Consider the following 27,923-nt stretch of genomic DNA (forward strand, 5'->3'; position numbering starts at 1 on the left):
TTTAAAAAAATTATTAGTGTGGTAATGATGCTCTTCCCAGCTTTGGCATCCTAGATGGAACCCAGAAGTCTAAGCCATCTACTTTTTCACTGATCCTTTCAACTCCTTTTGCCATCCACCCTTGGGTCTGCTGCCTGGGCCTCTCTCTTGGCTAATACCCTTCCAGCTTAGCCCTGTGAATTATTTCTAACTTGGATGCTTTTTCCTCTTCCACCCTTGTATGTGGCAAATATCTGGCAAAGGGACAGAGAGGTTCCTGATCTGTCACCATCTTGGGGACGGCTCAAAATAATCCATGCAGTTCTGTTCCCAGGGATAGGCCTGAAAAGGGGGGAGGTGACTTTGGGAGCTGAGCTCTCATCCACTGTACTTTTGACTTGGCCTCATTCCTCTGTGCTAGAAAACGGGACCAAGTATCTACTCCATCCATTAATGAGGAATAAGAATCAGACTGAGCAAAACATTTCTCGGAAGATGAAAGCTGCAACGGGATAAAAGCGGAGCAGGCTGGAGCCATGGTTATAAGCACAGTCTCTGGAAGCAGCCTACTTGGGTTTGAATTTTCGCTCCATCACTTAGTTGCTGTAAGGCCTTGGACAAGTTCCTTCACCTCTCTATATCTCAGTTTCTGTATCTGTAAAATGGAAGTAAAAATAGTATTTACCTCACAGGATTATTAAGAGGATTAGAAGAGTTAATACATGCAAAGCACTTAGAACAGTGACAGGCACATAATAAGCTCTGTAGAAGGTTAGAGCCTACTTCCTATAATTTCAGAAATTCATGGAAGAAAGCAGTTTCCTCCCTTTCTCAGAATCGATTACAGACAAAACAACTAGTGTTTATTGTTTACTGAGCATCTCCAGAGTGCCCAAGTCCTGTACTAAGCATTTTATATGAATTATCTCATAGGAGGTGGGGATTAATTATTCCTACCTAATAGGCAAAGAAATCAAGGATCAGAGAAATTGTTTACACAGCTGGCTAGACACCAGAGCTAGGTTTATCACCCAAGGAATTCAGGTCCAAAGCCCACATCCTTAACCTATAAGATAGATATTCTCTTACTTAAAACTGCTAGGAGACTCCCAGGCCTGTGCTCCTAACCACTGCACTTTTTGCCTCCCACAAACTGGTTTCCTTGCTTGTAAAATAATGGGAAAGCTGCTTGCTGTACTTATCTCACAGGATTGTTTAGGGATCTCAGTAACAATAGAAGAGGCAGAGCTTTAGGTATTTGTACTGAGTGCTGGTCTCCTGACAGGGAAGCCTGAATATGTCCGGACTTTTCACACCTCTGTCCCTTTGTACATGCCCTTCCCCCTCTTCTCTGCTTGTTGAACTCATTTCTTTAAGACTCAGCTCAGATGTCAGCACCCGGATTTCATTCTAACAAAGGAGGGATTTAAGCAGGGGGTGGCACATCGGACCTGCGTTTTTGAAATGACTGCTGTGGGGTTCCATGGTTAGCACTCTCGATTCTACAGTGACGACTAACTGCTGTGGGGATGGAGCGCCGCAGGACCAGAGTACAAGAAAACCAGAGAGAAGGTTTCCGTAGGAGCCAAGGGAGAGATGGTGGTGGAAACGGAGAGAAGCGGCGGATTGAAAAGATATTTAGGAAAGAGAATCGACAGTTAATGGAGATGTGTTTTAATGTGGGCATTGAAAGACAGGGAGATGCCAAGGATGACTCCTAGTTTCTGGCTTGCTCGTGGATGTTTGTTGAATGAATGATCGAGTGACCCCACGGCAGAAGCATCTCCGACAGACGCCCCCCTACCCTGCCACCCCGCCACCCCGCGGTTTCTGGAGCTACGTACGGGCACAGGGTGGAAGGGAGGAGGAGGAAAATAAGCACAGTGCCTCGATCCAGGAGACTTGTGGCCCTGGTCTGAGCCAGGAGGCACTGCGAGAGGGGCAAGCGTTTCCCCTCTGGGCCCACAGTTTCCGCTTCGCTCCTCCACCCCCGCCAGGCGGGACGCGCAGCGTCCCTCTTGGCACCCCGGAGGAGTTGGCTTCCCGCCGGCGTCCACCCCCCACCCCGCCCCGTCCCCGCGCCCACCCCGCCCAGTGCGCTGGAAGGCTGGACGGCGGCCCTGCCCATCCCGGAGCCGGGAACCGGGGGCTGCGGGGTGAGTCCCAGGGTAAGGGGGCCTCCGCCACAGTGCACCTGCCCTGATGGGCGGCAGCGAGTCCCCAGCCCCTCTGACCCTGCATACGCCTTCTCGAGGGGTGTGCGTCTAAGCGTGCCGAACGTGGCCGAGGGTGCTGGGGAGTCCGGGTGCCGGCGCGTGGAGCTGGCGTCGGGGCTGCCCGGGAGTCGGGGAGCAGCCGGGAGCAGGGGCTGAGAGCCCGCGTATGGGAGCGCGCGGAGCCGGGCGGAGCGCCGAGGGGCCCGACGGGTCGCGGGGAGGAGGGATGCGTGCCGGGAACTTTTTGCCCGCCCTGGAACTGCGAACGATCGCGCCCGCAGGGGCTCCTTGCGGCCGCCGGGCGACCGGCAGAAGCGTGTGTGCCCGCCGCCGCCCCTCCCCCACTTCCGCCTCCCGCCGCTTCCTCGTTCCCGGCTCCCAGGGCCAGTCCGTCCCGGGGGAGACCCGGAGGCGCAGCCCCACCCCGGCCGGCGCTGCCCGGTACCACGCCCCCACCGCCGTCGCGCCGCAGCGGACAGCCTGAGTCAGCGGGGGCTCTGGGCGCGGCAGGTAGGGGCTCCGCTGGGCGGGCGCAGGTGCAGCGGGAGGCCGGGGGGGAGCGCGAGCGGAACGGCCGGGGGACCCCTCCGCCTTCCCCCCCTTCCCCCGCGGTCGCGGCGTGTCCCCTTTTAGGGAATTCTTTCGCTCTCGCTGACTCCAGTGCGGGTGGGGCAGAACGAAGAGGGAGCGCTCCATTCCACTGGCCGGGCCCCTGGCCGCCTCCGGCCACCCAAATCTCTACAGCTCTCTCCACCCCTCTCCCCTGCACCTTCAGTTATGTAAACACCCCCCTTCCTCTCCCCAGCGCTTAGCTCCGCACCTCCCCAGGGGGCAGCCCCTCCAGTTTCCTGAGGTTGATGGGGTGAGGGGGAAAGAGAGGGGGCGTCCCGGAGCCCGTGGTCCCCTCCAGTTCCCCGACCCCGACCCTCTTTGTCGCCCTTCCCCGCCCCCAGACAGCCCCAGAGGCCCTGGGTATTTTTAGTATTGTGACCTGGGCGGCAGCGCTAAGAGCCTTTCCCAGGAATCGGCGTCAGCGCCTCCCTCCTCCGCTCCCAGCACCGGCCACATGGTCTCCCCACACTTCCTTGGCCCTGCCTGGCCCACTTGGGTTTGGGTCTCTCGCGGCCCACCCCAGCGCCGGTGGAGCCGGCCAGGGTCTCAGATATGCCGAGTCCAGAGGAGGTGGGGAAGGCAGTAGGCGGAGGATGATGATCTGGTCCTCAAGCTTGATATTCCCTTGCCTCCGGTGATGGGCTCAGGAACGGAATGGAGCGAATCCGAGTGAATGGCGTTCTGGAAAGCTCTCGGCACTGGGGGCCGGAAGGCCTGGTCTGAATTGCACCCTTCCCATTGCTACTCGATGCCTAGTGGGGAGAGCAGACATTGAGATGTGTCAGAGGAGAGGAGCTCAAAGAAACAGCTGTGGGGGGCAGAGAAGAGATGGTGTCCTGTAAATAGCACGGGGACCAGAGCTTTCCGTTTTGCAGAGCACCTTCACCGCCTGTGTCTTGTGCTGGAGGCAGGTAGGAGGATGATGCCATTTTCAGATGCGGAGACTGAGGCTGGAAAGCTGACTTCCTTAGGGGCAGAGCCAAGCCTAGAAGTCACGTCTGTGATTAAAGAGCAGGGTTTGGTAGGGATGCTGGTGGTGGTGGGGGTGTGTGTGTGTGCACGTGTGTGTGTGTGTGTGTGTGTGTGTGTGTGTGTGTGTGTGTAGAGAGAGAGAGGGAGAGTAGGGGAGGGGGTACTTTAGCTTTCGTCTGGGTTTTGAAGAATGGCCAGGAACCAGAGCTGCAGCCTGGAGGAAGGGACCTTCCTCTCTGTCCTCTTCCCCAGCCTTCTGAGGAGAGGCTGGGTCCATTGAGCGGAAAACATGCCTCCCCCATTTGAGCTGAACCAGCCCTTCCAACCCCTCTCCGAAGGGCATGATGCTGAGACTTGGCCATTGACCGCGTTCCCTGAATACAGAGGAGCCTCTTTTGCTGTGCCTGGAACTGGCATCCCCTTTGTGGAGCTAGGGTCAGCCCCGCCTCTGCGTGAGACTTGAAGTTTGTGGTAATGGACTTTGTTTTAGGAAAGGGGAGGAGGTAGTCAAGTCGAGAGGCCCCAGTGCTGGGATGCTGGCTGCAGGGGGGCTCCCCAAGCCCAGGCCCCCACGGAATCCCCTCTCAACTTCATAGCTGTACTTGCTCTTACAGGAGCTGACATGGACCCAAATCCGAGGGCAGCCCTGGAGCGCCAGCAGCTCCGCCTTCGGGAGCGGCAGAAATTCTTTGAGGACATTTTACAGCCTGAGACAGAGTTTGTCTTCCCCCTGTCCCACCTGCATCTCGAGTCGCACAGACGTAAGTTCTGAATCCTGGAGAGAGGGACTAGGGTGGGGCAGGGAGGAAGTCCTATAGGTCCTGAATCTTGGTACCTCCCCCCTGGTTTTCTTGGCCCTCGAAACGTCTTATCTCCAGACCTGACATATGTCTCTGACCATCCTGTCAGTTCTGGCCTGGCTCCTCCTGACTTGCCCCCTTCTTGATCTGCAGCCCCCATAGGTAGTATCTCATCCATGGAGGTGAATGTGGACACACTTGAGCAAGTGGAACTTATCGACCTGGGGGATCAGGACGGAGCTGACGTGTTCTTGCCTTGCGAAGATCCTCCACCGACCCCCCAGACATCTGGTATGCCCCTTTACTTCGGGCACTTGGGCACCGGTTAGCCAGAGCCGGATGTCAGGGCTCTGAAGTGAGGTTGCAAGGCTGGACTGGGGAAGTATGCATGTAGGGGCTGGGAGTGGGCATTTCCACCCATGAAACAGCTGTCTGTTCTGATTTTAGGGAAGTTGACCTTGAGGGAAGCTGGATTACAGATTCCTAATCCAAAACTCTAGGAAGGCCCAACCCCCTTAGCCTTTGTCAATTTTATATTTGTGAAATTAATGTAGTTAATTAACATAATTAAAATAACATAAAAATATGATTTTTATATTAGACAACTTAAGCAGTTTTAGTCATCTTAATATTTATTTTGCACTTTATTAGGTTTCTAATACTGTGCTAAGCTATTTTACATATATTATCTCAGTCCTTACAATGTCCTATGAGGGCAGGTGGGATTATTCCCATCTTATAAAGAAGGACATTAGAGGGACTTCCCTGGTGGTCCAGTGGTCAAGACTCCAAGCTTCCAATGCAAGGGGCGTGGGTTCGATCCCTGGTCAGGAAACTAAGTTCCCACATGGCATGCGGCCAAAAAAAAAAAAAAAAAAAAATATATATATATATATATAAAAAAGGGACATTAGAGTCAGAGATATTGTTGTCACATAGCCAGAAAGTAGAGAAGCTGGATTCGAACCAGAGCTATCTGACTCCAAAGCCCACATCCTTAACCTATAAGATAGATATTCTCTTACTTAAAACTGCTATTGGGCTTCCCTGGTGGCGCAGTGGTTGAGAGTCCGCCTGCCGATGCAGGGGACGCGGGTTCGTGCCCCAGTCCGGGAAGATCCCACATGCTGTGGAGCGGCTGGGCCCATGAGCCATGGCCGCCGAGCCTGCGCGTCCGGAGCCTGTGCTCCGCGACGGGAGAGGCCACAGCAGGGAGAGGCCCACGTACCGCAAACAAAACAAAAACAAAACAAAAAAGAAAACCTGCTATTTATTGGTGGTCTATGTGCCAGACAGTTTATGAGCATTCTCAGATTTCATCCTCAAAACCCTCTGGAATGTCGGGGTCCCTTTTTTACGGAGGAGGGGCAGAGTCCTTCAGAGGGAAAGTAAGTGACTTGCCCAAAACTACTCAGTAGCAAGGAAGCGACGTAGGTAGAATTTGAACTCTTGACTTGATTGACCAGACTCTAGATCCCAGATGTGGTGCGGTGAAGTGGAAGGAACTGGGAGTCAGGAGCCTGGCCGGGTGACTGGTCAAGTCCCTGCTCCCCTCTGGGCCTCAGTGTCTCCTGGCCAGAGCGCCTCTAAGAGTCCTCTGAAGCCCTGTTCGTGGCCCTGACGGGCTCTTCTCTCTGGGCAGGGGTGGACGACCGTCCCGAGGAGCTGAGCCTGCCAATGCCTACGGCAGACAGGACCACATCCCGCACTTTCTCCTCGTCCTCTGACTCCTCCACCAATCCGCACAGCCCGGATGTCAGTGATGGCGGAGCAGACACGCCCTTGGCACAGTCTGACGAGGAGGAGGATGGGGGAGATGGCGGGGCAGAGCCTGGAGCCTGCAGCTAGCAGTGGGCCCACACCTATAGACTGATTGAGCTGCCTATTCTCCACTTGAGACCGCAGGCCCAGCCAGAGCGCTTCGGAGAAGACCAGACTCTTTACCTGCAGTAGGCACCAGAGGGGGGAAAGGACGGTGGGTGGTGTACCTTTCTGGGAATTAACCCGCTCCTGCTTTACTGCTAACCTTTCCCTGCTGCAACCTCCCTGCCAGGTTTTGGCTTACTCCTGAGGTAGGGCCTGCAAGTGAGGAGATGGAAGACGAGATAGGACAAGATGCCACTGCTTTTCTTAGCACTCTTCCCTCCTCCAAACTATCCTGCAGTTTCCTGATAGCATCTCCTAAACCAGTGTCTCTAAATGGACGTGAACTCCTTAACACTCCCAGTGAGATGGTACTCCAGCCATCCTGCTTCCTTACATCCTTTTCGGAACAGGGCACGGTATGAATAATAAACAGATAATAATATGCCAACCATTCCACTTCATCTGTTCACATTGTACAGATATCAAACCCAATACATTTCTTTAGCTCTCTGACCAATACCATATTCCCATGACTCATTTACTCCATGTATTCAAGAAGTCGTTATTTGGAATTAGCTGCAGATTTGGAATACAGTTTTGAACAAGACAGGCTGCCTGCCTTCATGGAGGAGAAAATCAAGTCAGCACCACAATTCACAGCGTAATAAGTAGCATGCCGAGGAACTGTTCTGTTACCAGAAAATGGGCATCTTAACCTGGCTTTTATGGTCGTTGAAGAGGTGACTTTTAAGCTGGGTTGCAGAGGCTGAGGAGGAGTTAGCCAGGTGGGGCTGTAACCCAGGCAGAAAGAGCAGCTTGGAAAGACTTTAAATGGAGAGAAAAGTCCCGAGGAGCTGAAAAACATTCAGCTTGACTGAATTGTTGAATTTGAGCAGATGAAGGGAGAGGCAAGATTGACAAAGGTCAGGTCGTAAAACGCTTTGAAGCCTGTATCAAGTTTCAGTTTGCTAGTAAAATACCAGTGACTTAAGGTATAAACCTGGTTTCCTCATGTAAAGGAAGTCCAAAGCGCAGGGCGATGTGGTCGCTCCACGGTTATTGGACACCAGGGTCCTTCTTGGCTCTTTTTGTGCAGCCATCTAAGGCCCATGGCTGGAATTCTCATTGACACCTCATGGCTGAAATGGCTGTTGAGGCCCCAGCCATCATGTCTCTGAAGCTGGTGGAAAGAAGGAGAAGAGATTAAGGATGGGCAAAAAAGGCCCGACCTGCTGCCGAGTCCCACCTCGACAAGCATTCCTGGAAGTTCTAACCAATAGCGTCCACTTACATCTCATTGGCCAGAACTTGGTAACCTGAGGGATGTTTCATTTACAGATGTTTTATAGACTTAGGGACACAACATTATCTAGAAGAAAGGAAATTCTGGCGTTTGGAAAGACAATAACCCTTCAAGTTTCAATTACCAATGCGTCTGATTCCTATACTTCCTGTCAGACCTCTCAGAAGCACCCTGGCTACTGCAGAGGCTGGGGTAGTCCTTTGGTAGGACACCCTGCTGTCTTGATAAAATCAGGGTTATGTTACTGAGAAACAAGGGGACAGCAGTCATTGGGTAGATAACTAGCAGTTTACACGTTACGACTTTGAACTTTATTGGGAGTAATGAAGGATTACAAGTGGTTGATGTTGCTTCCTAAAAAGATAATTCTGGCTGCAGTGTAGAGAACATACTGGAAGAGGACAGGCTCCAGACAGACGTAACACAGTAATCCAGGCAAGAGACAACGGTGGCCTAGAAGATAGTGGTGATGATTAGCTTAACTGGGTTGAGGCAGGGTATGAGCAAATAAATGACATTCATTCAATAAATATTAAATGTCAGTGTTAACATGTGTAAGACACTGAGCTTGGCCTTGGGAATGTGGTAGTGGCACAAAAAAAGAAAAAAAAAAAGACCCCATCCTGCTCTTATGGAGTTCAGGGTCTATTGGGGACCCAAATGTAAAACTGCAACCAGGACTAGTGCTAGGAAGGAGTTAATAGCCTATTAAGAGAGGTCAAGAGGTGTTTGCCTGGAGGAAGTGGTTTTGAGCTGAGATCTGAAAGTGGAGTAGGAGTAGTTTAGGAGGAGAATGGGTGCAAGGACTCCTGGTAGAGATGTACTGATTGGAGGGGACCAGAATGGATGCCTGGAAGCCAGGAGATGATTGTAGCCATCTAGGTAAAAATGGAATAGCGTGGAGGTGGGGCGGCTGTAGAAAAGTGGAAGGAATGGAGAGAGATTGGGGAGGCAAATTTCAAACTATTTTCATAGGTAGGTGTGAGAGAGGAAGGGCTCAGGGGTGCCACCCTTGCTTCTGCCCTGTGCTGCAGGATAATTTGGAGGGTTCTTCATCCAGATGGGGAGTTTAGGAGAGCACTAGGTTTGGGGAAGAGGCCATAAATTGGGTTTTGGACATGTTGAGTTCGAGTTGCTTTTGAGACCAAGAGGACATTTTGAGTAGGCACTTGGACGCATGAGAGTGGAATGTAGATCAGAGGATTGGGCTGGAAAATCAGTAGGTGACTTATCAGTACGTAGGAGGTAAGTTTAGGTATGGGTGCAAGTGAGCTTGCCCAGGGAGAGACTGGAATAAAAGGAGGGTTATAGGACCTAGCCTTAAGGAACATCAAGTCATTTTTCATATTAGAAAAACTAAATCATTCCACCTCCCTTCATACATCAAACCATCCATGGAGCCAGTGACCTTCGGCCTAAATCCCAAAGCTCTTTGTACCATCCAGGCTGAGTGACAGGGGTGCAGTCTTCCCAATAGCCCCATTTTGCTTCCACCCCTGTAGGAGGCCATTTTAAGTGACAGTTCTTAAGTGCTTTTCCTAGCGCTACTGAAAAACTTGTGGGAGTTCTGTGTTCCTTTTGTCTAAAAGTGTCTGTGTCCAAGTTGAGATCATCCACTGTGCTGGGCCAGGGCCCGGCCTCATGTTAAATTTTGTGGTTTTTCTGGGTTGCCGATGACTTTGCTGCACACAGAAGACATGGTCTCCGCCCTCTTGTTCTTTGTCCTCTTGTCCCTTCCTTTGGAGTAGCGAGGCTCAGCCTCCGGTCTGACTGCGGCTGAGCCTTCTCCTGGGGTGCACCCCATAATATCCACAGGTCAGCTCTGAGGGCTTCTCAGCTCCTGGGATCTCCCCATTCTCCTCCAAGGTGAATGATGGGAAGCTAGCCTAGCTTGGTTGCTGTCAGCATGTCAACAACCCCGGGCACACAATGCTAAGATCTGTGGGGTCTGGGGCAGGGAGCCTGTCCAGGGAGAGGGATCGGCAGCCCTCTGGAGAGGTGGAATTGTTTGTGAGCCTACGGGGAGCCTCCAGTTCAGCTGCTATGAGCCCCAGCCCCGCCTGGGAAAATCTAGGGTCAGCTGAGACCCCAGGACCACTTCCTGTTTGGACAATGACCTCTTCTTCTGCCAAACCACAGGGGCTTGGCTGGCCTTCAGAGCCAGAGCCAGCATCTCCAGCTGACTGTTTTATTTGAGGCCACACAGGGCCCTTGGAGATGGGGGATGATTTGGCTCCAACTCCGAGGCAAGCAGCCCAGCTATCAGTCTCCAAGCCACAGTGTGGTGTCTTCTGTCCATTGCATAGACTTGTCATAGACTCTTGAGAGGAGGGAAGAAGACAGACTCCTCCTGTAGAATCCTGTGCTGTGGAGGAAATAGGAGGGACCACATCTCAGGGGAAGATTCCCAGGACGGCTCACACTGTAGTAGTCCCCAGGGGTGCACAGAACTTGATACTGTGAACAGTATGGCGGTGTGGGGACAACATGGAACGGTGTTATGATATTTTCTTGTTTGTTCATTCAAATATTACTGAGCCCCCACTATGTGCTAGCCTCCTTGCTTATGTAACAGAAACACTAAGGTGGCCAAGAGCTCTTCCAGGAAGAGACATGGCCACAGACAATGGAACTATAATGTGGGCTGTAGCACACTAGAGAGGGAGAAGGCAGGTCTTCTCTGGGGGTGGCTGGGTCTTGAGTGATGGGGACAGGCAATTTCAAAAGGAAACAAAGCATAGAAGTACAAGGTAATCATAATCATAACAGCAACTCCCTTAAAAAATTTGTTTTTGAAGTTGATAGTGTGGACTCGAGTTCTGGCTCCATCACTCACTGTGATCTTAGGCAATTATCTCAGTTTCTGTACTCAGTTTACTCATCTGTAAGATGGAGATAATAGTGCCTGCCTCATAGAGCTCTTGGAGTAAAGGTTAGTTGAGGCTATTAAGCACTTACTACATTCCAGATTCTACATGTACCTGATTTCTGATCCTTACAACAACCCTGAAAGCAGGTTTATCTGTTTTACAGAGCAGGAAGAGTGGCACTCAGGTTGCTCATGCTCATATGGATTAAAGGCTGGTGTGGGGATTTGAACCCACGTCTGTCTGACATCTAAGCTCGTGGCCTTCCTTCTATTCCATGTCTAGTGGGGCAGGAACACTGGATGTAAGTAGAATGAGAGCATAATGAGACAAAGACGTCTTTTTGACACTTCCTCTCCAGTTGGTCAGGGGTATATCTAGGCAGACCCGGCAGACACCAAATCTCTGGTTCTTCAGAGCCAGATGGTTGTCAGTTTTACCAAAAGACTCCATAAAATCCTTCTTGAATGTGTACCCCATTGGGCAGGTGGAAAAACCAAAGCAGGAATTGCTTGGAACTCCTACAACTCAAGTCAGCACAAAAGGGGAGAGGCGGAAAAAGATTTTAACAGACCTTTCGCAAAAAAGATATGAATGGCCAAGAAGCACATGAAAAGCTGTTCAACATCACTAGGTACCACGGAAATGCAAATTAAAACCATAATGAGATACTACTACAAACACGCCCACGTGGCAAAAACGAAAAAGCCCCGCAAATTAAATGTTCACCAGGATGTGGAGCAATGGGGACTCTCATACATTGTTGGTACAAGTATGAAATGACATGTTTTGGAGAAAGATCTAGCAGTTTCTTGTAAAATTAAACATATACCTATTCTTTGACCACTCCTAAATATTTACCTAAAAGAAATGTAAGCATATGCCTACAAAGAAACTTGTATAGCAGCCTAGCTCATAAGAACTAAAAACTTGAAAGAGCTCAGGTGTACATGGACAGGAGAGCAGATAAACTATGGTATATTCAGACAATGTATGACTACTACACAGAAATGAAAAGACACACACTGCTGATACATGCAAGAACATGAATGATTCTCCAAAACATTCTTCCCATGAAAGAAGCCTTTTACAAAAAAAGTACACATACTATATGATGATTTCATCTATACGAAGCTCTAGAACAGATTAATCCATTTTCTGGAGAAAAATCAGAACAGTGGTTGCATCTGGAAGGCAGGGGTCACAGACATTGCCTGGCAAGGGGCATTAGCCAACTTTCAGGGATTTTCCAAACATATCTTGAAGAGTTACACAGTTGTATCCATTTGTTGAACTCAATGAATGTGCACCTCAGAGTTGAGCATTTCATTGTTTGTAAATTTTACACCAAAAGAAAAATGTAAACAGCTATGGAACTCTAGTTAATGATATGCATGCTGAACCATTTAAGGGGAAGTGTCCTTATGTCTGAAATTTCTTTGAAATGCATCAAAACATAAGACGAATTGGGGGAGATAGAAGCTGATATGTGATAAAACAAGTGCAGTAACATGTTAATAGTGGAATCTGGGTGATGCGGATACAGATGTTCATTTTAACAGGTATTCATCCTTTCAACTTTGTTGTATGTTTGAAATTTTTCATAATAAAAGGGTGAGTTATTTGAGGGTTTTGCAGTAAAGTTCTTGGCTAGGCTTAGGACAGGGCAAATAGAGACACGAAGCTCAGGGAGACAGGAGCCTGGCAGTGTGACCTTGCAAAAGTAATAATTTTTCAGTCTGTTTCTTCAACTATCACGGAGGCACAATGGCGGTCGGTATTATTAAGAACTTTGTCGTGGGGAAGGGGGGTCCTCAATCCAGGTCCCAGCCACGCCACGTGCCCACTGCCCTTTGTGCCCTATCAGCGCCCCTTCACACCCAGCAGCCCTTCAAAGGCCTATCCTGGCAGTCGCTGTCGTAGCCGCACCCCGGCTTCCGGGACGGCACCGGAAGTCGCTTCTCAAACGCTCTTCCTATTGGAAGCCGGCCTTTCGCGGGGGCGGGGCCATTGGGAGGCGGAAACAGCCGCAGCTATGGCGGCGGCAGCGCCGCTTTCTCTGCTGGTGCTGCTGCTTCTCGGGCCGGGCGTCTGGGGCCAGACGGAGCCCCCACGCGACAGCCTGCGGGAGGAGCTCGTCATCACCCCGCTGCCTTCTGGGGACGTAGCCGCCACATTCCAGTTCCGCACGCGCTGGGATTCGGAGCTGCAGCGGGAAGAAGGTGAGAAGAGGACACTGACGGGAGAAAGATATCTGTGGCACCTGCTGGGAGTGGGGTGGAGGCTAGCCTTGGGGGCGAGGACTGATCCTTGGGTGAGGTTCTGGTCCCTGGGCTTGGGGCCTGACACAGATGGTCCTTGTAGAAGGATGGGATAGTTTTTGAAGAATTCCGTTATACCAGTGAAGAAACTGAGCCCCGGAGAGGAGCAGTGACTCTTCCTGACTTCTAGTCCAGTGCTCTCTCTGCAGCTCCAGGCTGCCACTCTAAACATTTAGTTAAAACCCTCTGTTGACAACACTGATGATGATGCTATTGACGGTTACGGTTTATCGTGGGTGCTGGGCACGGTGATAAGTTCTGTGAATGGTTACAAGGAAGAAATTGGAGATATAGAGAGGTAAGGCACCTGTCCAAGATCACATCGCTTGTAAGTGACTGAGTCTGGTCAGGAATCTAGATTCCTCTGACCCCAGAACTGGGGTGTATTGTCTCTTTGGGGTGGCTGAGAACCCTCCCTCCAGGATCATCACTCACCTGCACCTCCTTCTCCAGTATCTCATTATAGGCTCTTCCCCAAAGCACTGGGGCAGTTGATCTCCAAGTATTCTCTACGGGAGCTGCACCTGTCCTTAACCCAAGGCTTCTGGAGGACTCGATACTGGGGGACACCCTTCTTGCAGGCCCCATCAGGTGCAGAGCTGTGGGCCTGGTTCCAAGACACCGTCACTGAGTGAGTGCCCACCTTGAGGGCTGTGGCAGGCTGTGCTGGGAACATGGCAGGGCAGGTGGTGTCCTCCTGCTACTGCCCCTGGGGGCAGCAGTTCCATGGGGGTAAATATGGCGTTGGAAGTAAGAAATATTATGACGTAGTGGCATTCTTGGCTGAATATACTTTCTTCCCCTAATACTTCCAGACCTGAGGTAGCGTATGTGTATATCTACAGATGTAGATAACAAATATGTGAAGCTTACTTAGATGTAAGGCAGTAGGAAGCTGTGGCAAACTGGACAGCCTGTTAAAAGACATTCATTCACATAATAGTAACAAAATGCCACAAGGGCCAAACAAAGTATATGTGGGCTAGAATTGGCCTACAAGACACCAGATCTCTGTATTAGAAAAATTGCTTTTATTTGCGGGGCGGAGGGAGGTGGTTAGGTACTGTGGTTGGACCACAGTATCCTCTTAATCCGACTGTGGGAAATCAGTAGCACGTGTATGATTAAAAAAAAAAAATTGAAGTCAGAATAGGGAGTGATGAGGCCTGTGGCAGAGCTTGGGAGGACAGCTGCTACTCAATCCTATGGATTGTTGCCACGTGGGAATAGGGGCCTAGGGTCGTCAGATACTCTCATTTTTAACGAGTTACCAGCAATCTGGATTTTAATGTGAAAATTGGCAAGTTTAAGTATCAGCAAGTAATTAAAAAATTTAAGAAATGCCACATGGGTTAATGTTGTGCACGTCAAATGAAACATGGCTATGGTTTTGGGTAGAGCTTTCAGGCTTCCAGTTTGCAATCTTTATTTGAGGCCTAAGGATTGGAGCAATTGGAAAGCTCTGAACAGAGGACTATTGAAAACCCCCAGGACAGCTCTAAGGTGATGTCAAATGAGGAGCAAACCCCACAGTAGCCAAGGCTTCCTCTCTTGTCTGAACGCTGGCTTCTTTGCCTTTTGTCCCATCTGCTCTGCTGTCACTGTCTCCCCTCATAATTACCTATAATATGGAAGTGATGTTCAGAATTCTAGTTTTATTCTGTTATTAGTATAAAGAGCAAATCTGTTTTGGTATTTCTCTAAGAAAAAAGTCTAATTTAATTTGATGTTTCTGTGGGGTCCTAGAATGCTTGTTTTCCCTTGCTCAGTGAGCCTCTGTAGATGTAAGACTTCCCAACCCTGAGCGTAGAACCAGGACTCACCCAGGGTTTTCACAGGGAAGTATGTCGTTTTGCCCAGCTGAGCACACCTCAGGTTGGATCAGTGAGCTGATCTCAGCCTCTGGCGTGTGGGGCGTTTTGCATAGCATTGTGGGAGGTACGTGGGTGACCCAGACTTGCTCCCTGTCCTCAGGTTGCTCACAGCCTAGTTGAGGAGAAAAGATGCTTAGGACGAGATGCTGTTGCCACCCAGCCATTTCCCAGGAGGACCCTGGTGAGAGGCTCGGATGGTCAGAACTGCAGCAGCCCAGGAGGAGGCTGTGGTTGAGGAGGGCGGCAAGGCTTCCTGGAGGAGGGAACCTCTTCGAAGGGGAGCAGAGAGGAGTTAGGAGGGCATTACTAGGCGGGAGGAGGAACCACCCAAGCAGAGGCCTCTGGGGATGCAGGGGTGTCCAGAGGGGAGTGAGGAAGCAGACGCAGCCCTGGGACAGTGAGTGGGTTTGTGTCTCCGTTTAGTGTGGATAAGTCCTGGAAGGAGCTCAGTAACGTCCTCTCGGGGATCTTCTGCGCCTCTCTCAACTTCATTGACTCCACCAACACAGTCACGCCCAGCGCCTCCTTCAAACCCCTGGGGCTGGCCAATGGTGAGACAGCCTCCACGGCCCCTTCCTTCTTCCTGTTCCTCCTACCCAAGCCTTTGCCTCCTTTCCCCTCTGCTTCCTTCTTCCTCAGCGGGGCCAGGTCATAAATCCCCTGGGTGTGCAGGCCCCAGAGGAAGGTTTCCCAAGACTCTGCTGTCTCCGCATTGCCTTCTCCCAAAGGGAGGAGGGTGTCCTCCCCGCTTCCCCCTGAGCTGACACTGTTAGGGCGGTGGTACTAGAGAGTATGTGTGGGTCCTGAGGAGGGGCGCCCCGAGAGCCTCCCCAGACAGGCTTCCATCTCTCAGGCACAGATCACTCCTTCCTGCGCTATGCGGTGCTGCCTCGGGAGGTCGTCTGCACTGAGAACCTCACCCCGTGGAAGAAGCTCTTGCCCTGCAGTTCCAAGGTGAGGCCAGAGGGGCCTCAATGTAGGTGGGAGCCCCAGAGAGTGGATGGAGTCGGCAGATGCCCCCTCACTGCCTGACAGATAACCTCGGCCCCATGCCCGGGTGCCCTGCCGTGTGGGACACTGACGTTTTCTCTCTTGCCACCTCCTCCAGGCAGGCCTCTCTGTGCTGCTGAAGGCTGATCGCCTGTTTCACACGAGCTACCACTCCCAGGCAGTGCATATCCGCCCTGTTTGCAGAGTAAGTCACGGGGAACAGGCGATGGGGGCCATCCAGGGGCTCTGAGAGAAGGTGCAGGTAAAGCACATAGCCCAGTGTCTACCGAGGGCTGAGCCAGTAGTCAGTGGGAGATGTGATGATGATGAGTCAGGGCACTGGCCACGCACCAAGGAAACCGAGTGGTTGCCTGGCAAGCATTCACTCAGTCTCCGTCGTGGTTAAGAGTGATAGCCATGCGGGTGCAGCTGCTAGCTCAGCCACTCACCAGCTGACTTGACCTTGAGTGAGTCATTTTAGTTCCCTGGTTTTCTCATCTGTCAAATGAGAATAATAGTAGTATCAGTTCCTCTGGTTGTCGGCGATGGTTCATCCCAGTGATGCGCGTTAAGCTGCCGGCACGAGGGCAAGTGCTCGGTAGTGGGTGGTAGCAAACTGATGGATGGGGAGGTACAGGATGGACAAGGGACTGAGTCCAGGTAGTAGTCCCTGGGGCTGTGCGGCTGGGGGAGTGGCAGGTCCTCACTGCTGCCTTCTGGCCCTCGTGGTAGGATGCACGCTGTGCCAGCATCTCCTGGGAGCTGAGGCAGACCCTGTCCGTTGTATTTGATGCCTTCGTCACGGGGCAGGGGAAGCAAGGTAAGCTGCCCACCCACTGCCAGCCCCACCCCATCTACGTGGAGCAGGCCTAGTCCCGCCCCTGCTCAACCCCTCTCTCTGCTCCTCAGACTGGTCCCTCTTTCGGATGTTCTCCCGAACCCTCACAGAGCCCTGCCCCCTGGCTTCGGAGAGCCGAGTCTATGTGGACGTCACCAACTATAGCCAGGTACTAAGACTAAGGCCTCCAGCCACACACATCGCCCCACCCCAGCCCCCAAGACCAGCCTGCCCCTCCGCTCGCTTCTCAGCCCTGCCGTTGTGTCCCCAGGACAATGAGACATTGGAGGTGTACCCGGCCCCGCTCACCACGTACCAGGACGTCGTCCTGGGCACCCGGAAGACCTATGCCGTCTACGACCTGCTGGACACGGCCGTGATCAACAGCTCGCGCAGCCTCAACCTCCAGCTCAAGTGGAAGAGACCCCCAGGGAATGGTGGGTGGGAGGTGGGCAGCCGCAGCCCCCATAGGCTACAGAGGGTTCAGCTCGTGGGGGAGACTCACAGTCCTGCCTCTTCACCGCGAGGTAACAGGCTTGTGTTTAGACCCAGAACTCTTGAGTCAGACGTCCTGATTCTAACTCCACCTCTTCTAAGCTCTGTGCCCTTGGCAGGTTCCTAACCTTACTGCCTCGTCTTGAAAGCGGGGACAGTAATACCTAGCGGATCAGGTGAGGTAATTAATGGAAAACATGGAGGTCAATCATGCATTCATTCATTCAGTCAACAAAATTTTTTTTGAAGACAGAAGTACCCTGCTTTCGAGCAACATTAACATCTGATAGTTGAAGCAGGCATCAAACAATTGTGATTATGTTTAGTGTTACCAAGGAAAAATGTGAAATATCGTGAGGAGCACTTGGTTTGGGGGCACAGAGCTCGGCCTGTATAAGTACTTAGTAAATATTAGTAATTCTGTTATCATTGCTGTGGGTTGGGGAAGCCAGGGATTGTTCCAGAATGCAGGTTTCCCAGTTCTGAATGCAAAGCATTACCCCCTCCCCCTCCTTGGCTTTGAGACTCTGAACCTGGCCCAGGGAATGAAGGTGGGGAATGATGCTTTTTTTTTTTTTTTTTTAAAGGAGTGGTTAACTGTTGACTTTTCTCTGAACAGAGGCCCCACCCACGCCCTTCCTGTACGCCCAGCGGTACGTGAGCGGCTACGGGCTGCATAACGGGGAGCTGAGCACACTGCTGTATAACACCCACCCGTACCGGGCCTTCCCCGTGCTGTTGCTGGACACTGTGCCCTGGTACCTGCGGCTGTACGTGCACACCCTCACCATCACCTCCAAGGGCAAGGAGAACAAACCAAGTAAGTGCCGAGTCCCGACCCAGCCCCCCACCTCCCCTCCAGGTCCCCCAAAGCCTCAGTTCTCAGCGTCATTCCGGAAGTGCCTCGGCAGTCTACACAGGCATCACGAGTTAGGAATAGTTTGAGAAATGGAAAGGGTAACCTCACCAATGCCAGATCTGGAAGTATTTATAAAGCCAAAAGAGTTAAACCACGTAGTTCTGGTGACTCTTAATAGGACTTGATAAGGGCAGGAGTTTCCATATCTTTTTCATTTGCTTCCTGGTGCTCTGGGCACATGTTTTTGTTTTCTGATGATTCATAGGCTCTTTCAGGTGGAGAATGGGTTAGCAAGAAAAACAGAGTACTGGAAACAAAGAAGATAACAGCTGGAATAGATGGTTTTGCTTCCTCGGGTGGGGTAAAGAGGTGTGATTTTTAAAATTTGTTTTTATTTTCTATTATTTTTCTAAGGAAGAGTTAATATTTACTGAGTGCTTTCTAAGAGATGCCAGGCATAGCACAAAAGCACTTGTTTTCGTTTGGAGTGGAGGGAGACTAGTAATACAGAAGACGACTTCCTAGGAAGAGGTTACAGCACATCCCAAACAGCTAGACTTACAATCTTCTCTAAACCCCTCTGTTGTTTACCATATTTTCAAGCCTGTGGTTAATAGTTTTACTTATTTTCATCTCCACTATCTGTACCACCTTCAAAATCTCTACTTCGAACATCCTACCAATGTATTTTGTAGGATTTTCGGGTTTTTTTTGTTTGTTTCTTTTGTTTTTTTAACCGTTCGCTCTGGAAAATTTCAAACGCATACCCAAATGGAATAGTGTAATGAACCCCCCATGTACCCATTATCCAGCCTCAGCGGTCTCCAGCTTCATATACTATTTTTTGTTTGTTGTTGTTGTTGATGTCTTTCTTCCAGTTTTATTGAGATATAATTGACATATAGCACATTATAAGTTCAAGGTGTTCAGCATACTTATTTAACTTACATCTATCATGAAATGATGACCACAGTAAGTTTAGTGAACACCCACCATCTTGTACAGATACAGAATTAAAGAAATAGAAAAAAAATTGTTTTTTCCTTGTGATGAGGACTCTTAGGATTTACTCATAACAGCTTTCATACATAATGCACAACAGTGCCTATAATATTTACCACGTGGTACATGACATCCCTAATTCTTTTTTTTTTTTTCCTAATTCTTATCTTAGAACTCGAAGATTGTGCCTTTTGACTGCCTTCATCCAATTCCCCTTCCCCCTACCCCTCACCTCTAGTAACCACGAATCTGATCTCTTTTTCTATGAGTTCGTTTATTTCTTTATTTTTTAAATTTATTTATTTATTTGGCTGCAGTGGGTCTTAGTTGTGGCACGCGGGATCTTTGTTGCCGTGTGCGGGATCTTCATTGCGGCATGCAGGACCTTTAGTTGCGGCATGTGGGGTCTAGTTCCCTGACCAGGGATGGAACCCGGGCCCCCTGCATTGGGAGCGCGGAGCCTTAGCCACTGGACCACCAGGGAAGTCCCCTTTTTTGTTTATTTTTGAAGTATAATTGACCTATAACACTATGTTAGTTCCTGGTGCATAACATAGTGATTTAGTGTTTCTGTACATTTCAAAATCACCGTCATGATAAGTCTAGTTACCATCTGTCACCATACAAATATTATACGTAGTTATTGACTATATTCCCCACACTGTGCATTTCATACCTGTGATTCATTTATTTTGCAACTGAAAATTTGTACCTCTTACCCTCCCTCACCTATTTCTCTCCTCGCCCCCCACCCCCCCAGCCTCTGGCAACCACCTGTTTGTTCTCTGTATCTCTGACTGTTTCTGTTTGGTTATGTTCGTTCATTTGTTTTTATTTTTTAGAGTCCACATATAAGTGATATCATACAGTATTTGTCTGATTTATCTCACTTAGTGTAAGATCCTCTAGGTCCTTCCACGTTGTTGCAAATGTCGAGATTTCCTTCTTTTTTATGGCTAATATTCCATTGTTTATATGTACCACATCTTCTTTATCCATTTGTCTATCGATGGGCATGTATGTTGTTTCCATATCTTGACTATTGTGAATAATGTTTCAGTAAACGTTGGGGTGCATATATCTTTTTGAATTAATGTTTTCATTTTCTTCAGATAAATACCCATGAGTGGAATTGCTGGATTGTATGGTCGTTCTATTTTTAATTTTTTGAGGACTCTCCCTGCTGTTTTCCATAGTGGCTACACCAATTTACGTTCCCAGTGCAGTGCACCGGGGTTCCCTTTTCTCCACATACTCACCAACACTTGTCATTTGTTGTCGTTTTTTTTTTTTTTTTTTTTTTGTCTGCGTTGGGTCTTTGTGGCTGCACACGGGCTTTTCTCTAGTTGTGGTAAGTGGGGGCTACTCTTCATTGCAGTGCGCGGGCTTCTCATTGCGGTGGCTTCTCTTGTTGCGGAGCATGGGCTCTAGGCACATGGGCTTCAGTAGCTGTGGCTCACGGGCTCAGTAGTTGTGGCTTGTGGTCTCAGTTGTTGTGGGTCACAGGCTTCAGCAGTTGTGGCACCTGGGCTCAGTAGTTGTGGCTCGTGGGCTCTAGAGCACAGGCTCAGTAGTTGTGGTGCATGGGCTTAGTCGTTCCACAGCACGTGGGATCTTCCCAGACCAGGGCTTGAACCCATGTCCCCTGCATTGGCAGGTGGATTCTTAACGACTGTGCCACCAGGGAAGTCCCTGTTTGCTGTCTTTTTGATGACAGCCATTCTGACAGGTGTGAGGTGATAATCTCATTGTGGTTTTGATTTGCATTTCCCTGATGATCAGTGATGTTGAACATTTTTTTGTGTGCCTGTTGGCCATCTGTATGCCTTCTTTGGAAAAATGTCTGTTCAGGTCCTCTGCCCAGTTTGTAATTTTGGGTTTTTTTTTTTTATGTTGAGTTGTATGTGTTCTTTGTATAGTTTGCATATTAACCCTGTATCGGATATATCGTTTGCAAATACCTTTCCCATTCAGTAGGCTGTCTTTTCATTTTGTTGATAGTTTCCTTTGCTATGCAGAAGCTTTTTAATTTAATGTAACCTCATTTGTTTATTTTTGCTTTTGTTTTCCTTGCCCGAGGAGACATACCCCCCAAAATATTGCCAGGTCAAAGAGCATACTGCCTATGTTTTCTTCTAGAAGTTTTATCATTTCAGGTTTTACATTTAAGTCTTTAATCCATTTGGAGGTTTTTTTCTGTATATGGTGTGAGAAAGTAGTCCAGTTTGATTCTTTTGCACGTAGCTATCTAGTTTTACCAGTACCATTTATTGAAGGGGCTGTCTTTTCCTCATTGTATATCCTTGCCTCCTTTGTCATAGATTAATTGCCCATATAAGTGTGGGTTCATTTCTGAGCTCTCTATTCTGTTCCACAGCTTCCCGTCATTTTTGTTTCATCTCTCCCTTTATTTATTGGTTTGGTTATGTTTCTGCTGGAGTATCTTAAATTCTAGACATTGTATCAATTCACCTTTAAATACTAAAGTACACAAATACATAATCTATCATTGTCACTCCTGTTTCCCCAGTGTTCTTGAAAATAATTTTATAGTTGGTTTGTTTGAATTGGACCAAAGTAACCTCGTCACATTACATTTGCTTGATATGCTCTTAAGTTTCTCTCCCTCTCTTTTTTAAGGTAATAGACTTTTAGGTTTTAGGTTTATAGAGAAGTTGAGCAGAAAGTACAGGGCTCCCGTATACACTCCCCCTCACCCCCATTTCCCTTGTTATTCACGTCTTGATTAGTGTGGTACTCTTAAATCTCCTTTAACCTATAAAACAGTTCCCAGGCTTTTTTTTTTTTTTTTAATTTATTTGTTGGCAAAACTGGGTCATTTGTTGTATAGGATGTTCTGCATTCTGGATTTGCCCGTGTTTAACATGTTCCTGTCCCTTGTGTATTCTTGAGTATCAGTGGTTAGATTTAGAAATTTGATTAGATTCAGGTCTTATATTTTTGGCAAGAAAACTTCCCAGGTGGTTCTGTGGACTGCCTTTCGCATCACGTGAGGCACCTGATGTCTGGTGGCCCAGTTTTCATGATGTGAAGATGGATTAGGTTGAACACGTCCTGGGATGGCGGCTGCCCTGGAAACACCTTTTCCCTTTTCTGCGATCCTCCTCCCTCCTGTGAGCCTGCCTGGCTTCTGTGATCCAAAGCCCTCCTTCTGGGCACCCCGATCCAGACCCCAAGGCCTTGATAGGTAGGGATGAGAGGTACAGGTAGTCTGAGCCCAGGAAAGAGCTATGGGTGGGATTTCCCTGGTGGCGCAGTGGTTAAGAATCCACCTGCCAATGCAGGGGACACAGGTTCGAGCCCTGGTCCGGGAAGATCCCACATGCCGCGGAGCAGCTAAGCCCGTGCGCCACAACTACTGAGCCTGCGCTGTAGAGCCCACGAGCCACAACTACTGAAGCCCACGCGCCTAGAGCCCGTGCTCCGCAACAAGAGAAGCCACCTCAATGAGAAGGCCACGCACCGCAATGAAGAGTAGCCCCCGCTCGCTGCAACTAGAGAAAGCCTGCGCACAGCAACATAGACCCAATGCAGCCATAACTAACTAACTAACAAAAAAAGAGCTATGGGTGGCCCCTACCTCTCCCCCAGGTTACATCCACTACCAGCCTGCCCAGGACCGGATGCAGCCCCACCTCCTGGAGATGCTGATTCAGCTACCGGCCAGCTCGGTCACCAAGGTCTCCATCCAGTTTGAGCGGGCGCTGCTTAAGTGGACCGAGTACACCCCGGACCCCAACCACGGCTTCTACGTCAGGTGGGCTCCCCGACCTGCTGCCCCCACCCTCCTGACCCACCCTCTCTGCCACTTACCCTTGATAGAGGAGCCGTGAGGAACACGGCTCACAGAATATCTGTCTGCTTCTCTGCAGCCCATCTGTCCTCAGTGCCCTCGTGCCCAGCGAGGTGGCCGCCCAACCCGTGGACTGGGAAGAGAGTCCCCTCTTCAACACCCTGTAAGTGTGACCTCAGCCGTGACACCAGCACAGAGGATCAGGTTCCTGCGGGCTGGGCTGGGGCTACATGCTGCCTCTTCCAAAGTAATGAGTGGGTTCCCTCAGTCCTAATTAAAACCCTAGTGGTCTCTAATATTTGTACAGCCTTTATGGAATGATCCTAAAGAGCTTCTAGGAGAATCAATAGGTGAGAAGCGCAGTATGTATAGCCCAAGTTTACTCATTATTTCCCTTAACAAATATTTAATTGAGCACTTACCAGATGCCAGGTACTTCAGAGAGCACCATGTGTACCACAGTAAACAAAACAGACTTGCCCCTGCCCTTCCTGTGCTCAGTCTAGAGGGGAGCTGCTAGGGTCACTGGGGAGTAGTCTGGTGGGTCATTCAGGAAGGCTGCTTTGAGGAGATGGCCTTTAGGCTGAGACCAGAAGGCTAAGGAAAAGGCAGCCAAGTGGAGGCAGGGCCCCTTCCCTCTCCCTCAGCACCGGAGCTGCTGTCCTGTGATCAGATTTCTGTGTTGAGCTTTGAGGCTAAGAAGGCTTTGAAAACCCTTACTGCCAAGACTGGCCCAGTGCGGTCCGAGGAGGGGGTGGCGAGACGGCGCGGGGTAGCAGCCGGTCCAGCCTCACCTCTCCCTCCCAACCCCCAGCTTCCCAGCCTCCGACAGCTCCAGCTACTTCGTGCGGCTCTACACGGAGCCACTGCTGGTGAGCCTGCCCACGCCGGACTTCAGCATGCCCTACAACGTCATCTGCCTCACGTGCACAGTGGTGGCCGTGTGCTACGGCTCCTTCTACAACCTCCTCACCCGAACCTTCCAGATTGAGGAGCCCAGCAAGGGCGGCCTGGCCAGGCGGCTGGCCAACCTCATCCGGCGCGCCCGAGGCGTCCCCCCGCTCTGAGGCGCGCCCTCCTCACAGCTGGGCTGCTGCTTCTCTCCGAGGTGGGTGGTGACTGACCCCCAGGGCTGCTTCTGCCGCGTGCCCTCCCCCGAGGCAGTTTTTGAACCAGGCTGACCCCTGGATTGGGCCAGGGCCTCAAGTGGCGCTATCAGGACGGTAGCCACTAGCCAGATGTGTGTTTGAATTGAAATTAATTGAAATTGAAAGTGTACTTCCTCAGCCGTACTAGCCCCATTTCAAGTGCTCGGTAACTAGCCCCATTTCAAGTGATCAGCAGCTGCAGTACTGGGCAGCGAGGACAGATGTTTCCATCACTGCAGAAAGTTCTGTTATACGATGGCCTGGATAATAGGATGTGCTGAGGAATTCGTATCATGCGGTAGGTGGAGTTCACTGGGTGTGGAATAAAAAGTGCCTGTTTCCTTGGTTCTTTGCCTCCTGTCCCTGAGGCCTGGGAAGAGCTGGGGACTAGGGCGTGTTTGCTGGGTGCCTGAACAGGACCTCCTACCCCATCCCCTCCTCCCCACCAAAGAAACAACCAACCAACCAAATAAAATTCCCCTACCTCCTCCCACCCCTGCCAGAAATTCCTTCCCGTCTCCTGCTTCCCTCCCCGCCCACCATGTCTGACTGTAATTCCCAGAACTCCCTGGGTTTGGCTGGGAGTGTTTTACATCAACATTTCCATGACCATGAAAATGAATCATCCTGCGCCTTTTAGGAGCCCTGAGAACCAGTCCCCATCACCAAGGGTAGGGCTGGAGTGACGGAAGAACTCCGTGTGGTGGTTTTCCAACCAGACTGTGTATTAGAATCATCTGGGGCTCTTGTGAAATAGTGCAGATTCCTGGGGTCCAGACCCTGTGAATTCAGTCGTTCTGGGTGTAGCCTAGACTTCGAGTTTTTATGTTTTTATCAGGCTCCTCTGGAGCTTCTGTTGCAGGTGGTCCTTAGACCACCCACAGGCTTTGAAGCCCACCCCGCCTACCTCTCCTGGTTGTATAACCCTGGATTCCTGTAAAACAAGTCCTTAGGCAGATGTCTGCCCTGCCCCCATCGTCTGTCTCTTCTTCTTACACACTTGGCATCAACTGTATAAGCTACTTGTGGTCTGCCCCTCCCTCCCCCAGTTCTCCCATCATAGTGGTTTGGTGGATTGCCCATCAAACAGAATGCCCTGCTCCACCAACCACATGCCCCCCTCAACTGCTAGGTTCACTCTGACTTACAAAACCAGGTGAGATGTTCCTTCCTCCAGGAATTCTTCCCTGATACACCGAGCTGCTGTGTGCCCCTCCCCTCCTTGGACTTAGCTTTCATGTTCCTTATCACCCTGGCTGTTACTGTCCTTTAACTTCCATTAGACTAGGAGCCTCCTGGAGGCACAGGGGCTGTCCTCCATCTGGACCTGACTGCACTCAGGACAAGTTGTAAGTGCTCAGTCAACAGACGTAAATGTATGAATGGGTGTGGGCTATTCTGGCTTGGGATCTGGGGTCTAGAGGTAGGGATGGGTAGGGTGAGGGGCTTTCTAGAAACCCCACAAGTATGAGTGCAGTCTTTAACACGGTAGGATTGGTCATGTCTGTACAGCTAACATAGATGGGGCTGTTCAGGTTACCTCTGAAGGTTTTCCAAGAGCCTCTAGAACATACAAACGACGTGTGTGTGTGTGTGTGTGTGTGTGTGTGTGTGTGTGTGTGTGTGTGTGTGTGTGTGTGTGTGTCTGTCTGTCTGTCTGTCTGTCTGTCTAGGAAGGGAGGTGATATGAGTGAGCTAGTCCAGACCATGGGCAAAAGCAACTGGGTCAAGATGCTTTTACTCGTTTACTTCCAAGCAGTAAATACTCAGGGTGTAGGCGAGATAAGAATGCAGGTGGGTAGATAAGGGAAGTGGTCTTGGCTGCCTGCGTGGAGCAGGGTGTCTGCCAAGTCAGAAGAGCACAGAGTTGTGGCCTAGCTGCCTTTTATTCCCCCAGCCAAGTCAGCACCTAGAAATGCCCTCCACTACCATGTCTTATGTAATCTGTGTACAGACAGCACCCCATATCTTTAGTCTAGACCGCCTCCCTGAATTCCAGATTCATTTACCCAGCTGCCTACTTGCCATCTCCACTTGGATGTCTAAAGGCATCTCAAATTCAATATCCCCAAAACCAAACTTGTGATAATCTCCACCCCCACCCCAAACATGCTCACCCATCGTCAGCTCATCTTTGCTAATGGCAGCTCTCATCATTCCAGTTGTCAGGCCAGAAACCTTGACTCATCCTTGATCCTTCTTTTCATTCCCCATTGTGCTCTGTCAACAAATCTGTTTGCTCTCCCTTCAAAATAAATGCAGAATCCAACTCCTCTCCACCACCTCCACCATCAAGTTATTCATGAGGTCTTCCTGGCCAACCCGATTTTAAATTGCTGCTCCAGCTACCAGCTCACCACTTGCCTATCTTGTTTTCCTCTGTAGCCCTCACCACCATCTAAAGTGCTGTGTGTCTTACTTATCTTGTTTATTAACGATTACTCTCTGTAAGGGCCAGGATTTGTCTTTTGTAGCTGCAGTGTCTGGAACAATGCCTGGCATGTCGTTAAGGCTACCCTCACGCTTATCTTCTAGAGCTCAGTCTCTGGTAACAGTTCAGAACAAGACAGAGAGTGGGGAAATAAAGAGAAAAGCATGCCCTTTGTCTCAAATATATATGTACTCATGTCTATTTAATTTAAGTATTTCAGGCCTTTGATAAAGCCCAAGGGTCCATTCAACTTTTTTTTTTTTTTAAGATTTTTTTTTGATGTGGACCTTTTTTTTTTTTTTTAGTCTTTATTGAATTTGTTACAGTACTGCTTCTGTTTTATGCTTTGGTTTTTTGGCCATGAGACATGTGGGATATTAGCTCCCAGACCAGGGATCAAACCTGCACCCCCAGCATTGGAAGGCGAAGTCTTAACCACTGGACCACCAGGGAAGTCCCGGTCCATTCAACTTTGGGTTCCCACTTTGAGCCTGGGGCAAGGCTGGCTACTCAGCATGTCCTTCCTGATGTGATTTCACATGATCTAGATTGGCTCCTGGGCAATAGGATATCTGAAGGGGATGGAGGTGGGAAGGGCACACCAAGGGAACCAGTGACATCACCAGGACAGGGATCTAGCCTAGGGATTCCAGGTTCTGGCTTCTAGTATTGCTCTTTGACTTTGGGCAACAGTTTCCCTTTCTTTCTTTTTTTTTTTTTTTTTTTGCGGTACGCAGGCCTCTCACTGTTGTGGCCTCTCCCGTTGCGGAGCACAGGCTCCGGACGCGCAGGCTCAGTGGCCATGGCTCACGGGCCCAGCCGCTCCGCGGCATGTGGGATCTTCCCGGACTGGGGCACGAACCCGCGTCCCCTGCATCGGCAGGCGGACTCTCAACCACTGCGCCACCAGGGAAGCCCAGCAGTTTCCCTTTCAGCAAGAGGAAGTGGTTAGATTAGACGCAGGACAGGAGGAGACAGTTACAGGGGGTGGTGGGCATGGTGGTCAGGCAGACCTGTCTGGTTTTCAAAAATGTATATAAGAGTGGAATATTATTTAGTCTTTAAAAGGAAGGAACTTTTGGGAATTTCCTGGCGGTCCAGTGGTGAGGACTCCGTGCTTCCACTGCAGGGGGCACAGGTTCAATCCCTGGTTGGGGAACTAAGATCCCTCATGCTGTGCGGAGCAGCGAAAACAAAACAAAAACAAACAAAAGAACAAAAACCAAAAAAGGAAGGAAATTTTGATACAGGCTACAACATGGATGATGCTAGGTGAAACGAGCCAGTCACGAAAGGACAAATACCGTGTGATTCCACTTCGCTGAGGTTCCTAGAGCAGACTCACAGAGACGGAAATTAGAGCTGTGGTGTCCAAGGATTGCAGGGAGGGGGAAGAGGAGTTAATTTTTAATGGGTACAAGTTTCAGTTTGGGAAGATGAAAAAGTTCTGGAGGTGGGTGGTGGTCACGTTAGCACAACAGCGTGAGTATACATAATGCCACTAAGTTGTACACTTAGAAATGGTTAAAATGGTAA

The 27,923-nt window shown here is 50.0% G+C and overlaps 2 protein-coding genes across 2 annotated transcripts; both read left to right on the forward strand.

Moving 5' to 3' along the window:
* Positions 1-2,421: 2,421 nt before the first annotated feature.
* Positions 2,422-7,072, forward strand: DBNDD2 (dysbindin domain containing 2; the record flags this gene model as incomplete). Its single annotated transcript, XM_082669980.1, is given in 6 exon segments — positions 2,422-2,502; positions 2,505-2,642; positions 2,645-2,705; positions 4,394-4,540; positions 4,733-4,870; positions 6,222-7,072. Coding segments are annotated over 6 exon segments (771 nt in total). The 3' UTR covers positions 6,428-7,072.
* Positions 7,073-12,639: 5,567 nt separating this feature from the next.
* PIGT (phosphatidylinositol glycan anchor biosynthesis class T) lies at positions 12,640-26,615 on the forward strand. The gene is given in 13 exon segments (XM_082671083.1): positions 12,640-12,837; positions 13,390-13,567; positions 15,234-15,361; positions 15,664-15,764; positions 15,919-16,005; positions 16,533-16,620; positions 16,710-16,807; positions 16,910-17,075; positions 17,753-17,953; positions 22,607-22,772; positions 22,888-22,971; positions 23,623-23,858; positions 23,861-26,615. Coding segments are annotated over 13 exon segments (1,791 nt in total). The 5' UTR covers positions 12,640-12,650; the 3' UTR covers positions 23,932-26,615.
* The last annotated feature ends 1,308 nt before the right edge of the window (positions 26,616-27,923 follow it).

The sequence above is a fragment of the Grampus griseus genome (assembly GCF_964374135.1).
Source record: "Grampus griseus genome assembly, chromosome: 14".
Classification (NCBI taxonomy): domain Eukaryota; kingdom Metazoa; phylum Chordata; class Mammalia; order Artiodactyla; family Delphinidae; genus Grampus; species Grampus griseus.